Below are 22,886 nucleotides of genomic sequence, written 5' to 3'. Positions count from 1 at the left end.
CACAACCAATAAGGGGGAATCACTTTTGACCAGCATGTGATTCCCAAATAGATTTGCACTGTAGAGGAAATTAACTACTTACTAGTAAAGAAATATAATAATTTTGTAGGTTGGTATCTGGTATAGATTCACATACAATCCACTAGTCTTTCTGAGAGGTTAAAGCACATATTGTGTTCCTGACCAAATATATATATATATATATATATATATATATATATATATATATATATATATATATATATATACTTAACGATTACAGTACAAATTTCTCCAAATATAGTGCTAAAAAAGTGGGCTATTGCACAGCCTGGATCGATATTTAGCAAGTCATGTTTTGGATAAGCATGTGGTTAATGCCCATTTTTATAATCTTGTAGAATGTACAGGGCTTTGAAGTATGTAGCTGATCTTAGAAGATGTTTGCTTTGCTGAATTCTTGAAAGCAGAAAAACAAAGAATGTCAATTGCATGCTATTCAACAAGAAAATTGAATAACTGTTCAAATTGTGCTCTGATGAGGATGCTATGTTAAAGCGACACATCCATTCGTTCTCATAACCATTAAACTAAGGCTTACCTGTTTATTCCCTTTCAGTCACGGTACATTATTTTTAAAAGAATGTGTACTATTTTCTCTTTTTCTAGACTTCTTCTGCCAGGCCTAAAAGGGCGATTCCTGCCAAGTGATCTCAAATCTGGTGTCATTCAGCATCTTCAGAACATGGGAGAAAGACGTAAGTCTTAAACATGGTCACTGTTCTCTGTCTGAGCGTGGATTCTACTTCACCTCCAGTGTCACACAAAGCCATTTTCACTCACTCTAGTATCAGGGCCTGTTAGATTTGGAGGTCACTAGTTGGCAGAGGTAGGTACCTTTGAACAAAAAGGGACCCTTGCGTCTAGTCAGGGTAAGGAGGCTACATTCCTAAAATAACCCCTGCTCACCCCCTTGGTAGCTTGGCACGAGCAGACAGGCCTATCTCAGAGGTAGTGTGTAAAGCATTTGTGAACACATACAGTAATACAGTGACAACACTACAGATGGACAGCACACAGGTTGTATTATAAAGTATTTGCTCGAGGCATATGAGCTGCAGATCTTACACTGTGCATTAGATCGCCACCTGGTTTTGGGCTCGGGTGATTGCATGTTGTTGTTGTCTTGGAAGAAGTCTTTGTAGTCACGAGATAGGTGACTCCTCCCTTGGACGATAGTGCGCATGGGCATAAGCTCCATCCTTAGATTGTTTTTTTCCCCCACTGGTTTTGGATGCTACTTTTCCGCTCCGGTTCGAAAATCGACTTTTTATACATAGACTCAACCTCATCACTTCGATTCCGGTCGTCGACGCGGGCCGTCGGGCCTACCCACGCGGTGAGGCCTACACCTCATGGAAAGGACACCATTCAAAAGATGCCCCGAGTGTGGACCAAAATTTCCACACAGCTACCATCACAAGGTGTGTAACCTGTGTTTATCACGGAACCTGACGAGTCGAACTGCACAGCTAGTGCGTCCTTTCGATCCAAGAAGACCATTTGAGATCGGAGTTCCCGTCGACGCGACATGCAGAGATCAGCTCCGGAACCAGCGGATATCTTCGACGAAGGTCCATGTGTCCCCGAAGAAGATTCCGATGATCTCCATATCGTATCTGAGGCAGATGACTCCGATGACTCCATACCATCAGGTCAACGCATGAGTACGACTGCCCACCCAACCACCTAAACCAAAGGCTAAGGTCAAAACTCTGCCTTCGGGGACCAGTCGAGACTGAGACATTGCTTCTAAAGCCCCGCCATCGAGCCCGGCTCCGAAGAAAATATTAAAGCCTTCTGGTAGCTCCTCACCGAGCAAACCGCATGTGCCGATACGACCAGCTCCCTCGGCACCGAAACCAAAAGAAGTCCCGGTTCCGAAAAAGACCCAGAAACCTTCGACTCCTAAAGACAATGCACCAAAACCAATGAAACCTGCTTCCACCCCAAAATCTTCTGTGCCGAAACCCACTAAACCTGTTTCCGATGCCTCCAAGCCCTCGAACCAGGCCTCAACTCTGAAAATAATACCTTTGGTGCCGAATTACCTTCTCCATTTACAAAGATGTAATCTAGCATATTCATCTATACGTTTACATCTTGCAGCCATTGCAGCATATCTACAAAACAGACAACATATGTCATTATTTAGAGTACCTGCAATCAAGGCTTTTATGGAAGGATTAAAGAAATTCATTCCTCCTAGGTTACCACCATCTCTAATGTGGAACCTAAACATTGTGCTTACAAGGCTCAGGGGCCCCCCTTTCGAACCTTTACATAGATATGAATTGCAATTTCTCACATGGAAAGCAGCTTTCCTTATTGCTATTACCTCTCTTAGAAGAGTTAGTGAGATACAAGCTTTCACTATACAAGAACCATTTTTACAATCACACCGTAACAAGGTGGTTCTAAGGACTAATCCTAAATTCCTTCCTAAGGTAATTACTCCTTTTCATCTAAATCAATCGGTAGAGTTACCAGTATTTTTTTAAAACCCAAACTCTGTAGCAGAAAGCAGTGTGTAGAGCAGAAAGAGCTCTACACACACTAGATGTAAAAAGAGTTCTTCTCTATTACATTGATAGGACTAAATCCTTTCGTAAAACAAAGCAACTGTTTGTAGCTTTCTCTCCACCACACAATGGCAATCCCATTTCAAACTCAGGAATTGCAAGGTGGATTGTTAAATGTATACAAATATGCTATCACAAGTCAAAACGCACATTAACAGTTCCTCCTAGAGCGCACTCCACACGCAAACTAGGAGCCTCCATGGCTTCCTTAGGGAACATTCCCCCAGAAGACATCTACAAGGCAGCAACATGGTCTTCAACACACACCTTCACTAAACACTATTGTGTTGATGTGCAAGCTAAGCAGCAAGCTGCAGTAGGCCAAGCTGTCCTCAAAACCCTTTTTCAAACTACTGCAATAGATACAGGTGACCACCGCTAGGGGAGACACTGCTGTACAATCGATGCACAGTATAAGATCTGGAGCTCATATGCCTTGAACGGAAAATGCTACTTACCAGTATGCATCTGTTCATGGCATGTATAGCTGCAGATTCGTACACACCCTCCCGCCTCCCCGGGGCCTGTGTCTGTTCCAGTTCTATCTTAATTAGATATGCATGCATGGACACCCTTTCTTCTTTCTACAAACTCCATTGTTTCCCATCATGGTGAAAAACAATCTAAGGATGGAGCCGATGCCCATGCGCACTATCGTCCAAGGGAGGAGTCACCTATCTCATGACTACAAAGACTTCTTTCAAGACGACAACAACATGCAATCATCCGAGCCCAACACCAGGTGGTGATCTAATGCACAGTGTAAGAATCTGCAGCTCTACATGCCAAGAACAGATGCATACTGGTAAGTAGCATTTTCCATATATAGACATAACACAAGACCAAACGTCAAAAATCCACAATACTGTACTCAAAAATAGACTTTAAAATGGTAGAAAATAGCTCAGTTCTCTCAAGTCATGAATGCAACACTTTACTCAAAGTACCTTGGATGTGTAACGCAAAGCAAACTAAAGGTTACAGGGAAGGTGATGCGTTGGTTCCTTACACTCAGGGGAGTGGATGCGTTGGTTCCTTACTGCTGTGCAGGGGAGTTGAAGCTCACTTCCTTACTGTGTGGGGAGGTGATGAGTCAGTTTCTTACTGCTCTCCAGTACGATGCGACAAGTTGGCACCTCAATGCAATACTGCTCTCCGGTGCGATGCAACAAAAAGGCGTCTTGGTTATGATGCGATGCGTGCACGCCCAAAGGCCGTGCGGCGATTGATGATCTTTGGAGCCGTGACAGGCCCTGCGACGCGCTTCTCCAGTTATGCGACCGCGACCTCTGCTCCGGTGGAACGCTACTCCGGTGATGCGCCACCTTCGGCGATGCGATGGCGACAGCGGCGGCAACGCGCTTCTAGTCGTTGAGTCGCTCCTCCAGCTCCCAGTGACACCCAGTCTCTCAGAAGGCCCAGCACAACAGCAGGCACTTCAATTCCCAGCAAGGGAATTCAGGGGGAGCTAGTTAGTAAAGTCTTGTATCCCTGAGACTTCAGTCAGGAGGCAAGCTCACAGTTCAAGCCCTTGGAGATTCTTCTTCAAGTTGATGAAAAGCACACTCGGTTCTCTTCTCCTTTCTTTGGCAATGAAGCAACCACTGCAGGCCAACCCCCAAATACACAGCACAATGGTAGTCTCCTCCTTCAGCTTCCTGGTTCTTCTCCTCAGCGAAGGTTTGTCTTTATTCCCAGAAAATATCTTAAGTTCTGGGGTCTGGGTCCCCCTTTTTATATCCACAAAGGGTCTGTACCTAGTCTATACCAGTCCTGGTCAATTTCGGAGCACTTTATTTACAAGGCTCCTTCTCTTCTTTGTCAGGATGGGCCAGGGTCCTCAGACACACCACAGGAGGTGGAGACAGCATTGTGGAAGGCAGGCACAGCCCTATTCAGGTCCCAGGTACTACTCATCCCACCACTCTACATGCAGATGGGTCTGTTCAGCCCTGTGCTGACTCGCCCTGTCTCCTGGAGCCACCCCAGTCCCTGTCACTCATAAACCACACAAGGAATACACAACCTAGCAGAGGCATGCTTGAATGGTTAGTCAAGAAAATACCTACTTTCTAAAAGAGGCATTTTCAAACACAGAATGTTAAAACCAACTTCACTAAAAGATGTATTTTATCATTCTGAGTTCAGGCATACTAAACTCGAATTTCTACCTAGTTCCCTGAGTCAGTTAGGGTTATAAGATGTTATAATCAAACTGCCCATTCTGGCCTATGGTGAACAGGTAGCCTTGCAATAGTGTAATTCACTATCAGGATATGCCACACACATCAGGGCATGACCTGCCTTTTACATACAATGCACCCTGCCCTTGGGCTTACCTTAGGGGTGTCTGATATGAAGAAAAGGGAAGGTTTAGGGACTAGCAAGAGGGTGCCCTTTCCAAGTCAACATGGCAGTACCAGTCTGCACATAGGCTCTGCAATGGCAGGCCTGAGACACACTTTACAAGCAGCTCCTGTAGGTGGCACAATCAGTGCTGCAAGCCCACCAGTAGCATTTGATTTACAAGCCCTGGGCACACGCAGTGCACTATACTAGGGTCTGACAAGTAAACCAAATAAGCGAATCATGAAGTCACTAATCCATACATCAATTTACCATAGGGTGCACTTGCACTGTGGCACTGAATAGCAGTTGCACAGTGCCCAAAGCATCTAAAACCAGCAAAAACATTAGAGGCAACAGCAAAAAATGGAAGGGAGACCAACGCCAATGGTACCAGGTCAAACGCGTGTTCCCTCCAGCTGAAATGTGGGGAGAACAACCTACCTCTTGGGAGTTCTCATCACTAAGGCAGAAAAATCTGGACAGACCATTTTTTTTTTTTGTATGTTCTTATATAGCGCTCGAATCACCGGGAGGCATCTCAGCGCTTGCATTGGGAACCCGTCGTGGCTTTTCCTTGTGGGATAGCCCCTACAGGGCATCCCCAAGGTGAAAGCCAGGCATCCCGCCACGGGGGGCCGTTGTGGAGATTAAGCAAGCTTAATGCCCAGAGTTGCAGAGTGTGAACCCATGATTATGGAAGGCACCGAAGCGAGAATTATCGAGTCCGTGGACATTTGAGCTCAAGCCCCTGCCGCGTCGGGAATTGAACCCTGGTCCCGGGTCTGACCTCTGCTTCAGGGTCTGCCTGCTCTAATCAGTGAGCCACACTTCTCCACTGCATTGGCGTGTTCTGTACCAGTGTGGTGTTCCACCGTGAAGTCCATTCCCTGTAGGGAAATTGACCACCTCAACAGCTTTGGATTCTCACCCTTCATCTGCATCAACCATCTGCGGTGCCTGTGGTCTGTCTGAACCAGGAAGTGAGTCCCAAACAAGTATGGTCTCAACTTTTTCAGTGCCCAGACCACAACAAATCACACTCCACCTCTGTTCCCGTGGAAGTAACCTCCTACTGATGAAGGCTACAGGTTGGTCTATGCCCTCCTCATTCATCTGTGACAGAAAAGTCCCCACACCATGCTCTGAAGCGTCTGTTTAGACAAAAAAACATTTTGAGAAGTTGGGTGCCAGAAGCACAGGCGCCGTCCACATGGCAGTCTTCAGCACATCAAAAGCTTTCTGACAGGCATCAGTTCAAATCACTTTCTTGGGCTGCTTCCTGGAAGTCAGCTCTGTCAAGGGTGCAACAATGCTGCCATACCCCTTGACAATCCTCCTGTAATACCCAGTGAGTCCTGAGAAGGCTGTCACCTCTTTCTGGGTCTTGGGGGTTCTCAAGCCAGGATGGTCTCAATCGTGGGCTGTAGGGGTGCCACCTTGCCGCTCCCGACCTGTTGTCCCAAGTACACCACGGAACCCTGCCCGATCTGGCACTTACTCGCCTTGATCGTGAGGCCTGCTCTCCGCAGTGCCATCAACACTTCCCAGAGGTGGCGCAGATATTCTTCCCAACTGGCGCTGAACACTGCATTGTCATCCAGGTATGCGGCACTGAACTCTTCCAGTCCAGCCAACACCTGGTTGACCAACCTCTGAAAGGTGTCAGGGGTATTCTTCATCCCAAAGGGCATAACCCGGAATTGTAGTGCCCATCTGGTATGGAGAATACTGACCTCTCTCTTGCCCCATCAGTCATGGCGATCTGCCAGTACCCAGACGTTAAGTCAAAAGTGCTGAGATACTGGGCAGCCCCTAACCGATCAGTGAGCTCATCAGCTCTGGGGATGGGGTGCGCGTCATTCCTGGTGACTGAATTGAGCCTCGGAAGTCCACACAGAACCGCAGTTCTGGCGTGATAACCAGTGCCGTAGCCTTTGGGACCAAGACCACTGGGCTGGCCCAAGGACTGTTAGAGGACTCCATCACTCCCAACACAAGCATCTTGGAGACCTCCTCCTTGATGCAAGCTCTCACACTGTCAGTCACTCTGTAAGTTTTGTGCTTAACATGAGGACTGTCCCCACTGTCCACATCATGGATGCACCAATCAGTGACACTGGGAATCAGGGAGAACAGAGCATAAAACGGTCCTAGCAACTGGTGACAGTCATTCTGTTGCTCAGGGGTCAAGGTGGAAGAGAGGTTCACACCATCCACTGACCCATCTTGCTCTGTTGCACACAGGGGGTCAGGAAGAGGCTCAGTCTCCTCCTCCATTCTGGTACAAAAGGGGGTGGTGATGGACGGAGTATCTGAACCAATCAAACACTCACACCTAGTCAACAGATCTGGGTTTAATCCATCACCGTTCTTTAGCCCACTCTGCCACCCCAGTTCAGACATGGCCATATGCAAATCAGTCTGACCCTGTGCCTCATGGGAACAGTCCAGCCCGAACTGCCAAGCCATGCCTTCCCTGGACCGGAAACAAGCTTCCTAGGACCGGTTTCTGGCATTACAGCCGTCTTCAGCCAGGCTTGCTTGAATCCAGTGGCAAAGTGACCAACTTATGGCGAACAAAGCGGTACAAATGGGGTGGTGATGGACGGAGCATCTGAACCAATCAAACACTCACACCCAGTCAACAGATCTGGGTTTAATCCATCACCGTTCTTTAGCCCACTCTGCCACCCCAGTTCAGACATGGCCATATGCAAATCAGTCTGACCCTGTGCCTCATGGGAACCGTCCAGCCCGAACTGCCAAGCCATGCCTTCCCTGGACCAGAAACAAGCTTCCTAGGACCGGTTTCTGGCATTACAGCCGTCTTCAGCCAGGCTTGCTTGAATCCAGTGGCAAAGTGAGCAAGGGACTCACGTCTGAGCATACCCTGCCAACTTATGGCGAACAAAGCGGTACAAAAGGAGGTGGTGATGGACGGAGCATCTGAACCAATCAAACACTCACACCCAGTCAACAGATCTGGGTTTAATCCATCACCTTTCTTTAGCCCACTCTGCCACCCCAGTTCAGACATGGCCATATGCAAATCAGTCTGACCCTGTGCCTCATGGGAACAGTTCAGCCCGAACTGCCAAGCCATGCCTTCCCTGGACCGGAAACAAGCTTCCTAGGACCGGTTTCTGGCATTACAGACTTCTTCTGCCAGGCTTGCTTGAATCCAGTGGCAAAGTGAGCAAGGGACTCACGTCTGAGCATACCCTACCAACTTATGGCGAACAAAACGGTACAAAAGGGGGTGGTGATGGACGGAGCATCTGAACCAATCAAACACTCACACCCAGTCAACAGATCTGGGTTTAATCCATCACCGTTCTTTAGCCCCCTCTGCCACCCCAGTTCAGACATGGCTATATGCAAATCAGTCTGACCCTGTGCCTCATGGGAACAGTCCAGCCCGAACTGCCAAGCCATGCCTACCCTGGACCGGAAACAAGCTTCCTAGGACGGGTTTCTGGCATTACAGCCGTCTTCAGCCAGGCTTGCTTGAATCCAGTGGCAAAGTGAGCAAGGGACTCACGTCTGATCATACCCTGCCAACTTATGGCGAACAAAGCGGTACAAAAGGAGGTGGTGATGGACGGAGCATCTGAACCAATCAAACACTCACACCCAGTCAACAGATCTGGGTTTAATCCATCACCTTTCTTTAGCCCACTCTGCCACCCCAGTTCAGACATGGCCATATGCAAATCAGTCTGACCCTGTGCCTCATGGGAACAGTTCAGCCCGAACTGCCAAGCCATGCCTTCCCTGGACCGGAAACAAGCGTCCTAGGACGGGTTTCTGGCATTACAGACTTCTTCTGCCAGGCTTGCTTGAATCCAGTGGCAAAGTGAGCAAGGGACTCACGTCTGAGCATACCCTGCCAACTTATGGCGAACAAAGCGGTACAAAAGGGGGTGGTGATGGACGGAGCATCTGAACCAATTAAACACTCACACCCAGTCAACAGATCTGGGTTTAATCCATCACCGTTCTTTAGCCCACTCTGCCACCCCAGTTCATATGGCCATATGCAAATCAGTCTGACCCTGTGCCTCATGGGAACACTCCAGCCCGAACTGCCAAGCCATGCCTTCCCTGGACCGGAAACAAGCTTCCTAGGACCGGTTTCTGGCATTACAGCCGTCTTCAGCCAGGCTCGCTTGAATCCAGTGGCAAAGTGAGCAAGGGACTCACGTCTGAGCATACCCTGCCAACTTATGTCGAACAAAGCGGTACAACAGGGGGTGGTGATGGACGGAGCATCTGAACCAATCTCCCGCTTATGCCTCATGGGTTCACCAGGACCCCAAATCATGCCTTTAAAGGTCCGGTTCAATCTCTCAACCAGCCCATTACCTTGGAGGTGGTAGGGAGTGGTGAACTTGTATGTTACATCACACTCCTGCCACAGGGACTTCATATACTTGGAAATGAAGTTTGTACCACGGTCTGACACCACCTCTCTGGGAAACCCCACGTGGGAGAAAACCCCCAACAGTGCATGTCCCACCACGGTGGCCATCACTGTCCTGAGAGGGGTGGCTTCCGGGTACAGGTTGGCATGGTCCACCAAGACCAGGATGAACCTGTTGCCCATGACTGTCTTGGGATCCAGAGACCCCACAATGTCTATGACCACCCTTTCAAAGGGGGTGCTGACCACAGGGCATGGCTGGAGAGGAGCCTTGTGCTCCCTCTTACTCTTTCCACTTACCTGGCAAATCTTACAGGTCCTGCAATGAGTATCTGAACTCTTGCACATTTGGGGCAAATAAAAGTGGGTGACAAGCCTTTCAAACATCTTGTCCTGCCCCAAATATCCAGCTAAAGGCACATCATGCGCCAGCCCCAGTAGGAAGGCTCCGAAGCGCAGGTGTACCCCCAGCACACGGGCTGACACAGGCTCAGCAACCTTAGGCTCAATATACAGGAGATCATTCTCCCAGTAGATCCAATGTGATCCAGACTGATCACCTGCTGCCTGGTTTGCAGCCTGTTGCCGCACACCCACAAAAGAAGGGCACTTGTTCTGCTCCTCACAGTACTCTTCCCTGGAGGGACCTCCTTCTTGCTGCCAGTGGGTCAGCTCAGGCAGGTCTCCCAGTTCATCAATCTGTTCCCCTGTAGGTTCCAGGGCATCCCCCTCAAGGTCTGCCTCCTCCTGGACAGTGGACACTTCAGGGGCCGGTTTCCAGTGCTCCCTACCTCTTCTGTTTAAAGCAGGTACCTAGGCCACTCTCTCAGGCTCCAGGTCCTCTTGAACACCCTTACTGGCTGCCATCGACCGAGTGGTCAAGCATGCCCACTCAGGCAAACCCAACATCTCTATATGAGAACTTCGCTCCACCTTAGCCCAAGGGGAGCTCTCCAAATCGTTACCCACCAGACAATCAACAGGCATGGATGGCCTCACAGCTACTTGAACAGTCCCTGAGACCCCCCCCCCCCCCCCCACACTCAAAGGGAACCTGAGCCACCTTGCAGTGGCTCTCTGTGTTGTCAGCAGCAACAGCTGGGTAAAATGCATTGGGGATTACCTGCTCTTCAGACACCAGCCGACAACTGACAGCTGTCACACTGGCTCCGGTGTCTCTAAGAGCTTCCACCTTCTGGCCATTTATGGTCACCCACTGTCTGTGCTTCTTAGTGTTATCAGGCAGCTGGGTCCTGGGGACTACCTCACAGTCCCCTAAAGGGACTAGAGACCTCGCTGCGAGACCCCACCCACCTTGGGCACCCATCTCCTCCCCCAGGGATACACTAGCCATCTGCCGGGGTGGTGCACCAGTGGGTGCTGTCTTCCCATACAGGGGACATCTTGCATCATAAGAACAGTGGCCTACTAGACCACAATCAAAACAGGTATTGGGCCCCCTGTGAACAGGCTTATCTGTCAGGGTCCCTGCCTTCTTCTCTGGGGGAGGCTGTGATCCTTTCCCTTGGGGATTACTTTGCGGCCATTTCTGGAACTCCCTCTGTTTACCATTGACCCCCCCACTCTTCTGCTGGGGACCCTGCCCACCTTTGTCGAAGTCTCCCACATGATACTTCTGGACCCGGGTGCTCATCCAGCAGTCTGCCTCCTCAGCAAGCTTCCTAGGGTTAGTAATCTTACTATCAATAAGGTGCTGGCGTAGCTTTGGAAAACAATTATTTGACAAGTGCTCACATGCAAACAAATCATGGAGCGCCTCAAAATTATCCACTTTGCTACCCTTCACCTAACCATCCAATGCTCTGCTAAAGAAAGACACATATTCCACCCATGTGGTAGACTCCAGTTTTCTGAAATTCTTCAACCTTTGTCTGTATAACTCTGGGGTCAAGCCATATCTGGACATTAGGGATCCTTTCATATAGGCATAGGACACCTGCTCCTCTGTAGGTAAATCTAACAAAGCGTCCCGCCCAATACTAATAAAGTAGTCCCACTACCCCTTCCCAAATCCTTTTCAGGGACCCGGTGGGCCAACATTGCATTTTCGTAAGCCCTAAACCATTAACCAATATCCTCATTTTTGTGGAAATCTTTCACTTCTTCTTTGGGGATGTAGGCTCTTGCTTCTAAAGGCACTGGCGGTGCGCGGACACCAGAGGGAGGAACCTCTAAACTTTTGACCTTGAGTTCCAATTCCCTCAACACTCTCTCATGCTCAAAATTCATTCTCTTTCCCTCTAAGGCCAACTTCTTCATTTCTAATTCCACCCCAAGCTCCATTTTCTTGCTCTCTATGTCTTTCTGACCATGCATTTTGAGCCTAGCTAGCTCCAACTTTTGCACCCTCTCCCTCGCTCTGTCCTCCAGCTCTCCTGGGGACAGACCCTTGGAAGAAACACTGCTGCCCACCCTGGAAGGTGCTTTCTCCCCGGTTGGGTCCAGTGGCCTCTCAAGCTACCCATCTAAATCCTCTGCCTCCACCACTGGCTCCTTAGGATGCTCACTGGCATGCCCAGATTCCATACAGGCCATCAGCACCTTTTCGCATTCCTCTTTCCTGGTGAGGCCTTTCACAGAGATTTTACATTTTTGCACAAAGCTTTGAGATTAGGCACAGTGTAAGCATCAATTCTCTCTTCTTCCAATTCAATGTCTACAGATGCTATGGGTGGTGACTTACTCATGTTAGAAAAGACTGGCAGTTCTCAGGAATCAAAAATAGAAAAGAAGTTCCGCTGAAAATGTATGTGGTTGCATTGTGGTCTGCACTCACTACACCAATTACTGTATATGAGTCACAAATGCAAGTCCAAAGCCTCACCACTGACCCCCAATGTTAGATTTGGGGGTCTCTAGTTGGCAGAGGTAGGTACCTTTGACCAAATAGGGACCCTTGCGTCTAGTCAGGGTAAGGGGTTACACTCCTAAAATAACCCCTGCTCACCCCCTTGGTAGCTTGACATGAGCAGACAGGCTTATCTCAGAGGCAGTGTGTAAAGCATTTGTGAACACATACAGTAATACAGTGACAACACTACAGATGGACACCACACAGGTTGTATTGTAAAAATAAGTATTTTTATATAGATTTAACTCAAGACCAAATGACAAAAATCCACAATACTGTACTCAAAAAGAGACTTTAAAATGGTAGAAAATAGCTCAGTTCTCTCAAGGTGTAAATGCGACACTTTACTCTCAAAGTACCTTGGATGCGCAAGGCAAAGCAAACAAAAGGGTCACAGGGAAGGCGATGCGTCGGTTCCTTACTGCTGTGCAGGGGAGTTGATGCTCGCTTCCTTACTGTGTGGGGAGGTGATGCGTCGGTTTCTTACTGCTCTCCTGTACGATGTGACAAGATGGCACCTCAATGCAATAATTCTCTTTGGTGCGATGCGACAAAACGGCGTCTTGGTACGATGCAACAATGTTGACACGATGCGTGCTCGCCCGATGGCCGTGCAGTGACTCGATGATCTTTGGAGCTGCAACAGGCCCTGAGACGCGCATCTCTGGTGATGCGACGGCAACCTCTGCTGTGGCGGCACCCTTCTCCTGTGATGCGCCGCGCTTCGCGGATGCGATGGCGACAGCGGCGGCACACTTCCTTGGCGATGCAATGGCAACTGCTGCGGCAGTGACACACTTCTTGTCATTGAGTCGTGCTTCCAGTTCCCAGCGACACACAGTCTCCCAGAAGGCCCATCACAACTGCAGCCACTTAATTCAGGGGAAGCTGTTTGGTGAAGTCTTGTATCTCTGAGACTTCAGGCAGGAGGCAAGCTCACAGTTCAAGCCCTTGGAGATTCTTCTTCAAGTTGATGAAAAGCACACTCAGTCCTCTTCTACGTTCTTTGGCAATGAAGCAACACTGGAAGCCAACCCCCAAACACACAGCACAGGGGTAGTCTCTTCCTTCAGCTTCCTGGTTCTTTTCCTCAGCAAAGGTTTGTCTTGATTCCCAGAAGGGATCTCAAGTTCTGGGGTCTGTGTCCCCCTTTTTATACCCCCAAATTCTTATTCTCTGAAGGCAGAGAGTGTCTGTACCTAGTCCTGTTCAGTTTTGGAGCACTTTGTTTACAAGACGCCTTCTCTTCTTTGTCAGGATGGGCCAGGGTCCTCAGTCACACCACAGGAGATGTGACTCCCACCACACTACATGCAGATGGGTCTATTCAGCCCTATGCTGACTCACCCTGTCTCCTGGAGCCACCCCTGCCCCTGTCACTCACAAACCAGACAAGGAATACACAACCTAGCAGAGGCAGGCATGGGATGGTTAGGCAAGAAAATATCTACTTTCTAAAAGTGGTATTTTCAAACACAGAATGTTAAAACCAACTTCACTAAAATAAATATTTTATCATTCTGAGTTCAGGCATACTAAACTCGAATTTCTACCTAGTTCCCTGAGTCAGTTAAGATTATAAGATGTTATAATCAAACTGCCCATTCTGGCCTATGGAGAACAAGTAGCCTTGCCATAGTGAAACACGAAATTGGCTGTAATTCACTATCAGGACATGCCACACACATCAGGGTCTGTCCTACCTTTTACATACAATGCACCCTGCCCTGGGCCTACCTTAAGGGTGACTAATATGTAGAAAAGGGAAGGTTTAGGGACTGGCAAGTGGGTGTTATGTTATGTTATGTTATTAGGGTTCTTCTATAGCGCAACGGCTACTCCAGTAGGAGTGTCCCGGCGCTTTAGCGAAGAGGTCCTTTAAGAAGAGGAAACATAACTGTAGAATAAAAGGAACAGCGAAGTTAACTGGTAAACAGCCAGGTTTTTAATGCCTTTCTGAACGACATCAGACTAGGGGCCTGTCTGAGAGAAATGGGAAGCTCATTCCAGGCACGCGGGGCCAGGTAATGAAAAGAGCGCCCCCCTTGTCTGGTTCGCTTGATGGTTGGAACAACCATTTTAGACAAGGAGGCAGATCGCAAAGTTCTGCTCGGCTTGTAAAGAGCAAGGCGCTTCCTAATGTACCTAGGGCCTGAGTCATGAAGGGCCTTGTAGGTCAGCGTCAGGCTTTTAAAGAGAGCCCTCTTGGCTATAGGAAGCCAGTGCAGTTCCTTCAACAAGTCAGAAGCACTAGCTCGTCTAGGGAGTCCATAAATAGCCCTGGCAGCTGAATTTTGGACTACTTGAAGTCTCCTCACGAGATATTTAGGGAGTCCTAGATAGAGGGCATTTGCATAGTCCAAACGCGACCCGACAAGTGCTTGGACAATGACCCTTCGATGGTTCATAGAAATCAAGGGGAGGAATTTCCTGAGCATCCGCAGGATCCCGAAACATTTCCCCGAAAGACAGGATATTTGAGGCCCAAAGGTTAACTCATTGTCAACAATGATACCTAGATTTTTAGCCTTGGTACTTGCAATAACCGGTGGAAACAGGTCTTGTGGCCACCAACTTTTCCAGTTTGATTCAGAGACACATCCAAAAAAAAGCAGCTCCGATTTATCGGAGTTGCATTTTAAGCCGTGTCTTTTGAACCAATCAAAGACTGCTTCTAGGCAGCCTCTGATGCGGATCCCATCGAACACCTCATTCTTGTCGTATGTGAACAAGAGCTGGGTGTCGTCAGCGTAAGACACGATCTGAGCGCCGAACGACTCCGCAACCTCTGCAAGGGGGGCCAGAAAGATGTTAAAGAGCTGGGGGCTAAGAATAGACCCCTGAGGGACCCCCACTTCCAGAGTTGCCATAGCTGCGGAGTGAGGTGGCGCCCAGATCGTTTGTCGACGGCTAGCTAGAAATGATTTGAGCCAGTTCCACACCGTCCCCCGGAGACCACAATCCCAGAGTCGAATTAGGAGGGTATCATGGGGAACGGTGTTGAACGCCGCCGACAGGTCCAACATAACCAACATGGCCTTTCCTCCAGTATCCAAGACCTCTCTGATGGCAGTGGTGACTTCAAGTAGCGCGGTCTCTGTGCTGTAATTCGCACGAAACCCAGATTGAGTGGGGTGCAACAGATTGTTATTCTCGATGAAGTCAGAGATAGATCTGTGCACATGTCTTTCCGCCACCTTTGCCAGAGCAGGGAGGAGAGAAATAGGCCTGTAGTTGGCATGTATGATGGGATCCAAAGCTGGTTTTTTTATGAGTGGAAGGATGAGAGCACTCTTCCAAGCCTGAGGGACTACGCCAGAAGACAATGAGGAATTAAGAATGGAATTGATGGGGCCATTTAGCACAGGGGCTATTTTGTTAAGGCAAGAGACCGGGCAAGGATCTAGAGGAGAGCCCGACTTCAAGCTTGTCAGATGGTCTAATGAAGCAGCAAGGCTCAGCTGCGGGAATTCCCAGAGGGTGGGTTGTGAAGAGGAGAGGGCACCAAGAGCAGCATCCTGAGGCTGTTTTGAGTAAATGGCAAGAGAGGCTTGAATAGATGTTATTTTATCTACAAAATAATGTGCCAGTTCAGTCAGCCAAGGTTCTGAGTGAGACTGAGCAGAGATGCCTAGGGACGGAGAAGTAAAATCCTTGACAATTTTAAAGAGTTCCTTACAGGAGTTTTCAGATTCGTCTATCCGACGTTCAAGATAGGATTTTTTTCCACTCCAAATCATCTTGTGGTAAGATCTAGTTAAGTTTTTAAATTTTTCTTTCTCAAGAGGATTGTAGTCTTTCCTCCAGGCTCTTTCTGCTCTCTTGCAGTTTTGACGGGCTTCTCTAAGCTGAGATGTGAACCAAGGAGCAGAAGGACGTTTGTTTCCGGGTTTAGCGGCTTTCTCAGGCACGAGATCCGCCAGTATAGTCGTGAGCCAGTCAGTGTAATGAGCTAGATCGATTTCCACATTGCCTGACAAGGTGCAGGGTGAACATGACATGGCCTGTAGTAGCATCTCATTAGAGAGCAGATGAAAAGGCCTGGAAAGTCGTTTAGCAGAGGTAGTGGGATTTGGTCTAGGGGGAGGGGTACTTAATAGGAAAAAGGAGATTAAGTAATGATCCGACCATAATACTGGCTGAGGAGCAAGTACATTAATAGGGACGGTGGAAAAAACTTGGTCCAGAGTATGGCCCTTATTATGCGTGGGATCATGAATGAAAGGTGTAAGTCCTAATGCTGTTGTGACCTCCATGAGTTTCATTGTGTCAGGATTTGTGGCCTCATCCATGTGTATGTTTAGGTCGCCTAAAAGTAAACAATGTTCTGATTTAAGACATGGGACAGAAAGTGCTACCTGTAATTCATCCAGGAAAGATCCTAAGGGACCGGGAGTTCTATATACGAGAATGCCGGTACATGCCTGGTGGGGAGACAAATGAAGTGTGAAGCCGAGCGCCTCGGTGTCCTGAATATTGTTTATCGGGAAGGTAGTGCAGTGTAGCTGGTTGTTAACTATGATAGCCACACCACCCCGCGCCCAGATGTTCTGTCCCTCCTGATGATGGAATAGTTAGGTGGGATGGCGTTGACTAAGTCAGGGGCCGAGGTATCACTAAGCCAAGTCTCTGTGAGAAAGAGGCAGGATATATTAGAGTTATCGAGCAAATTCCAAATATCTAGCGCATGACAGCCTAGGGAACGGGTGCACTTGCTAAGTCAACATGGCAGTACCAGACTGCACACTGGCACTGCAATGGCAGGCCTGAGAGAAACTTTACAAGCTGCTCCGGTGGATGGCACAATCAGTGCTGCAAGCCCACCAGCAGCATTTGATTTACAAGCCCTGGGCACACACAGTGCACTGTACTAGGGTCTGGCAAGTAAACCAAATAAGCCAATCATGGAGTAACTAATCCATACATCAATTTACCATAGGGAGCACTTGCACTGTGGCACTGAATAGCAGTGGCACAGTGCCCAAAGCATCTAAAATCCAGCAAAAATTAGAGGCAACAGCAAAAAATGGAAGGAGACCCACGCCAATGGTGCCAGGTCTAACAGGGCCATTAATTATAAGTTCAAGAGGGATGGACTTCCAAAACAGGGTACATTTTCAGGGCATATCTAGAGTACCAACCATGAGTTCAGCGAATACAAAACATTATTGTATTGATACAGACATCAACAGTTACAAAGGTGTGGAAGAAAGGTACTTATGTATGTGTTTAACACACATACAACCTCAGGCCCATGGTGCCATGACGGATACAAAGTATGAATCTATAGATAGCATCACAAATGCTCTTCACCTTCTTAGTTTTATTTCTATCCAGAAAGCTGTCCAGTCTCTTAAAGGCATAAGCTGATAAAATTATACGAACAATCGAGCATTCAAGAAAAACCTGTGGGGGTCCCAAGAGTAAAGTATTCTGTTGTAGAGAGACCTAAAATCTTGTGTATATGTATCCAAAGAGGACTAAATAATTACGAAAAATTATAAGGCGAGCCTTCACTCACTGACATAGGTGTCATGATTCATCAAGGGTTTACCTTAGTCATCTTAAATTATTATGGTGGCAAATGGGCTCCCTGATTACAGGACGTACCATCAATGAGATTGGTGTAGGATCCAGAGTTGCAGACTAGAAGTCTCGGGCCCCTTCAAAAGATAATAATTACTGAAAGGCCCAGGAGATCATGAAAAGGGAGTCAAGAAACATAGGAGTGTTAGTCCTCCAGAATCAAATAGGTCAACACTTTTCTGTAAGTCATTGTCTTTGACAATTAAATTACATATTTTTAACAGAAATATCAAACAAAACAATATAGCGTGATTATTGTAAAACCCCTCCCCCTAATTGCACCTGCACACAGCTACATTTCGGTTATCACCACACATCCCATCTTCAGCTGCATCGCCCCTTCATTACATTTCCAGTCCCCTGTCCTAATGACTACAGATCAAGGCAGATATAGACGCCTCCACCGGGGGTATTGAGTCTAGGTCGAGGCCCCGGTAGCCTGCCCATCGTTTCCAGATTATTGGGTGTTTGTTCAGGCAGCTCCTGGCCGTAAATATCGGGATCTTCAACCCCATGCTAAAGTCCAACCCATTCTTCCATACCGAAAGGAAGGTGGGGTCGGCGCCTTCCACATCCTTGCTATATCTCTCTTGGATAGTGTCAATCCCAGCAGCAGTAAGTGCCTCTTGTAAATATTGCCGCCTGTGTCGTCCATAATGTGTAAAATCGTCAGTTTCGGTGAAGAAGGTAGTTTCTACTCCAGTACCTCCGCCAAGCAGGCTAACACCCCTCTCCAAAATTTTGTCATTTGTAATTTGTAATTTGTGGGGGTATTTATAGAGCGCTCCGGTCGCTCCGGAAGGAGCATCTTGGCGCTGATTTCTTGGTAGGAGATCCAAATTACTTCCTAGAGGCTGAAGAATTAGATGGCTGCCATGGTGTAGTCATCGGGAAGATTAAAAATCCAGGTTTTTAGTAATTTCCTGAAGTGTTTTTCTTGAGTTTGGGACCTCAGGTTTTTGGGCATGAGGTTCCAAGCTTTAGTGGCCAGGTAATTTAAGGTTTTGCCACCTTTGGTTTTCAGTTTGAACCTTGCTGGAAGGATTAGATTGTCATAAGAGGAGCGCAGGGATCTGCTAGGGTTGTAGTGGGGGAACCGTTTGATGAGATATTTCGGGCCGGAGTTATTAAATGCCCGGAATGCAACAATGAGAATCTTGAAGAATATTCTTTTATGAAGTGGGAGCCAGTGTAAAGATTTTAAAGCTGCGGATATTGAAGATTTTCTGGGTAGCTTCAAAACTAATCTGGCTGCAGAGTGGAGTACACTTTGGAGTTTTTTAAGTGTAGCTTTCTTGGCGCCAGCCAGAAGACCGTTGCAGTAGTCCAGGCGTGCGAGAACTAGGGCCACTGCTACGGTTTTTCTGGAGTCAATCGGTAAGAAGTTGTAACGACCGGGTTCTAGACTAGATGGGATCAGCTCCTGAGAGCCCCTCCAACCCAGCCGGAACGTAACCACCTCCCTCCTCAGGACCATCTATCCAGGCACCTGGGTACCTACCTGAGGATGGGGAACTCGCAATATACCTGCTCATATCATTAGAAACACCACTAAATCCATAGGGATTACTAGGAATACTCACTGATTACTAAGGACATCCATGCCCTACACCACACTCATACCTCATAGTCTCGCGACCACATGGGTCCAGACTAATCTACCCTGGGGCAGTTCTGATTATTTACCATTACACACTGATCACCATCAGTGCTCACTCGACACACAATCCGGTGTGCCATACACACTGAGCTGCAGCCCCAGTGCTCACTCTCTTTCTATTATGTCCACAATCCTGTGGAACTAAACACTGGTCTCCCCCCCCAGTGCTCGCTTATTTACTTTCCGGTCCGCAATCCGGCAGACCTAGGCACCAGTCTCCTACCTGGTGTTCTCATTAACGCCGCTTACCAATGACGACCACTCTCCTATGAATACCTGTGGAAGGAATCTCTTGTTTGCTACTTATGATGATACTACAATAACTTGAATGAATACAGTTTGCCAAATTAAATCATGTACCTTCTGCTCTTAGCATCAAATGGTCCCTCTCTCCCTCATTGTTCAGTCATCTCTTACCTGACCGGGATTTACATCCGTTCATGAAAACGATGTCTGACTAGAAGACCAGGTTACCCTGATTGAACAAGAATACAAGGTACATGTTGGTTCACTAAGAACTGGGGTATCTTTATTACACAATATAGACAAATACACAGATCTGTATTATAATGGACACATCCACATGCAACTGACAAAGACTATAGATAGAACTGGATTGTACTACACACCGCTGAAAGGAAAAGGATTAGCAATACAGAATAACAATACAGTAGGGACAAGGTTAAGGTTTGTAAATACAGAAGGATATCACCTGAGGGGTATGGGGTCTTGCTCTAGCTGTCATCTGGGTTCCTCTCTCGTCTGTGCCTTGGCTCATCTCAGACTCTCTCTCCTGCACTCTTGGATACACATCTGCGCTGATCACTTTGCACTGGACTCCTCTCACCCACAAACTGTCTCCACCTTCCAGCTTCAGTCTAATGGTTCCTGCTGCTCTGATAACCGTTTGTTCCACTAGCTTTCTCACTCTGTGTAAATGTCTCTGTGCCAATGTCCAATTAACTCCAGCTGCTCCCACAGATTAATCCACGGTATAACTTCAGTCTCTTCTAAAAGGCATTACTTCAGACTCCAGCTATTCACAACTCCTCCTGATAAGTAACTGCTTCTAACTGCTTCCTTCAGTTCCAGCTCACTGACTGTCTGTTTGTCTTCTCTCTGTTCCAAGCATCTTCTGTCTCTTCTCCTCCTGCAACTCCACTTCTCCAACTCTACCAACTGCTTCTACCACTCCAGCTCAACTCAACTCCGCTCCTCCAACTCAACTAACTGACTCCGCCTCTGCACTTCACTAATATAGAATGCTGTCTCCTCATGGAAAGTTCCAGCCAGCAGCTTCCTCCCACCGATTCCATGTACCAGGCTCCTTGCGCTAGACGCTCCCACAGTGACCAGCTGCTTGTTTCGTCTAGAGACCTGAGCCCAGAGACACTTCCTGATTAGATTCAGCTCTGGCCGGTTCTCTCCGGTTCGCTTAGGACGAACAACAGCTCAAAACCAAAATATTACCTTTCCCCTTGAAGCATCTCAGCTCTATCAAAATGGAGTCTCTTTAGTTCTGGGCCTTGTAGGCCTGAGAAGGATGAAATAACCCTTAGCTCTGTCAGAGTACCTACATAAACCATACCAATGTGTAATATAAAGTCAGGACCACAGGATCCAACCTCTACTATAGGCAAAATAATGAAAGACAAAGCCAATAGACAATTGATAGATTAGAGTAAGGGATCTATCATCATATAAAGCAACTATCCTCTTCTAGGTCTGGAAGAAAGGGCTTAAAAGAGCCAACACAAGCTAGGAATACATATCCTAGATGTGAGCAAGATCAAAGTCTTTATCACTCCGAAATAGAGCCAAAAAGCCTGTCAAGACAGAAGTCAAAAAATTTTTTTAGAGACTTTATGATTCCGAAACATTGGCCAGCCACAGTCCTAATGTGTTGGTCGAAAGACAAATCGGTGTCGAACAGGACTCCAAGATTCCTTGCAGTTGTTACGATCTGGGGGGGAGCAGCTGAATCTTCAGGCCACCATAGGCCTGGACAGAAGTTGGTATTTTTTCCCATTGGGAGGATCTCTGTCTTGCTGGAATTGCATTTTAGATGGTTTATATCCATCCAATGAAAAACAGCCTTCAGACAGCTTTTGAGGTTTTGCTCCGCCTTAGTCGAGTGTTCCTCTAGGGGCACGATGAGTTGCGTATCATCGGCATACGATGTTACAAGTATGCCGAATGACTCAATCAGAGATATGAGTGGAATTAGGTAAATATTGAAGAGAAGAGGGCTCAGGATGGAGCCCTGAGGGACTCCTGATGAGACCCTCTTTTCTTTGGAGAGGAAAGGACCTAAGGCGATCGTTTGCGATCTGTCGGTTAAAAAGGACGTTATCCATGCTAGAACCACCTCTGAGATACCGATGTCTTTCAGTCTGCTAATCAGAATGGAATGCGAGATGGTATCAAACGCCGCTGTGAGGTCTAGGAGAATGAGGACGGCTTTCTTCTTCTGATCCTGCAGCAGCTTTATAGAGTCTGTTAATTCAATCAGTGCTGTTTCTGTAGAGTGATGGGGCGAAAGCCTGATTGTTGGGAGTGGAGTACGTTGTGTACTTCGAGATGTCTTTTAAGTTCTCTATAAACCATTTGTTCGGTAATCTTTCCTAGAGCAGGGAGGAGCGATATTGGGCGGAGATTAGTAAGCTCAGAAGGGGATTTATTGGATTTTTTCATCAGGGGTTTGACTATTCCCTGTTTCCATAAGCGAGGCACAGTTCCCGTGCTAAGGGAGGAATTAACTATCTTGTTAATGATTGGGTTCACCACGTCAATGAGTTGATGGAGAATTCTGGGGGGGGCAGGGGTCAGAGGGTGATCCCGATTTGCATGCCAAGATAACTTCTCTAGTTTGATCTAGATTGACTGGTGTGAAGTTTTTTAGACTTCCAACTGGAATTACTTTCTGGGCGGATTTGCTTGAGGTCTGGGTTACTTGAGGTGGAGGAAATTTTTTTTGGATGGCGTCGATTTTCTCCTCAAAGAAGTCGGCAATTTGGTTACAAAACTCTTGAGATGGGGGAATTTCAGGTTGTAACGCTCTGGGCTGGGTGAACGTCTTCACTATCGAGAACAATGTTTTTTGTTTCTGTTTGGACTCATTAATGGCGTTCGTATAAAAGACTTTTTTAGCTGTTTTAATGTTGGAATGATATATTTTCCTCCGCTGAATATATGAAAGTCTGTCTGTCGTGTCGTACGTTCTACGCCAATTGCGTTTGGCTTTTCTGCAAGAAAGATGGGCTTTTGCTAGATCTGAGGTGAACCAGGGGGCATTGGTCTTAGGTTTTTTATCTGTTCTTCCGGGGCGCTTGGGAGGTTCACGTACTCTAATTTCCTGAGAAATCCAGCTGTGGA

General features: G+C 47.5%; 1 protein-coding gene across 1 annotated transcript in view; it reads left to right on the top strand.

Annotated features, from left to right (window-relative positions):
• LOC147701799 (sacsin-like) overlaps positions 1 to 22,886 on the top strand; it is a 305,895-nt gene that overhangs the window by 215,872 nt on the left and 67,137 nt on the right. The window contains 1 exon segment of the mRNA XM_086930425.1: positions 649 to 737. Within this exon segment, the coding sequence (XP_086786551.1) occupies positions 649 to 737 (89 nt within the window).

Source organism: Lissotriton vulgaris, chromosome 7 (assembly GCF_964263255.1).
Source record: "Lissotriton vulgaris chromosome 7, aLisVul1.2, whole genome shotgun sequence".
NCBI classification, from domain to species: Eukaryota; Metazoa; Chordata; class Amphibia; order Caudata; family Salamandridae; genus Lissotriton; species Lissotriton vulgaris.
This window is presented reverse-complemented; position numbering and strand designations above follow the sequence as displayed.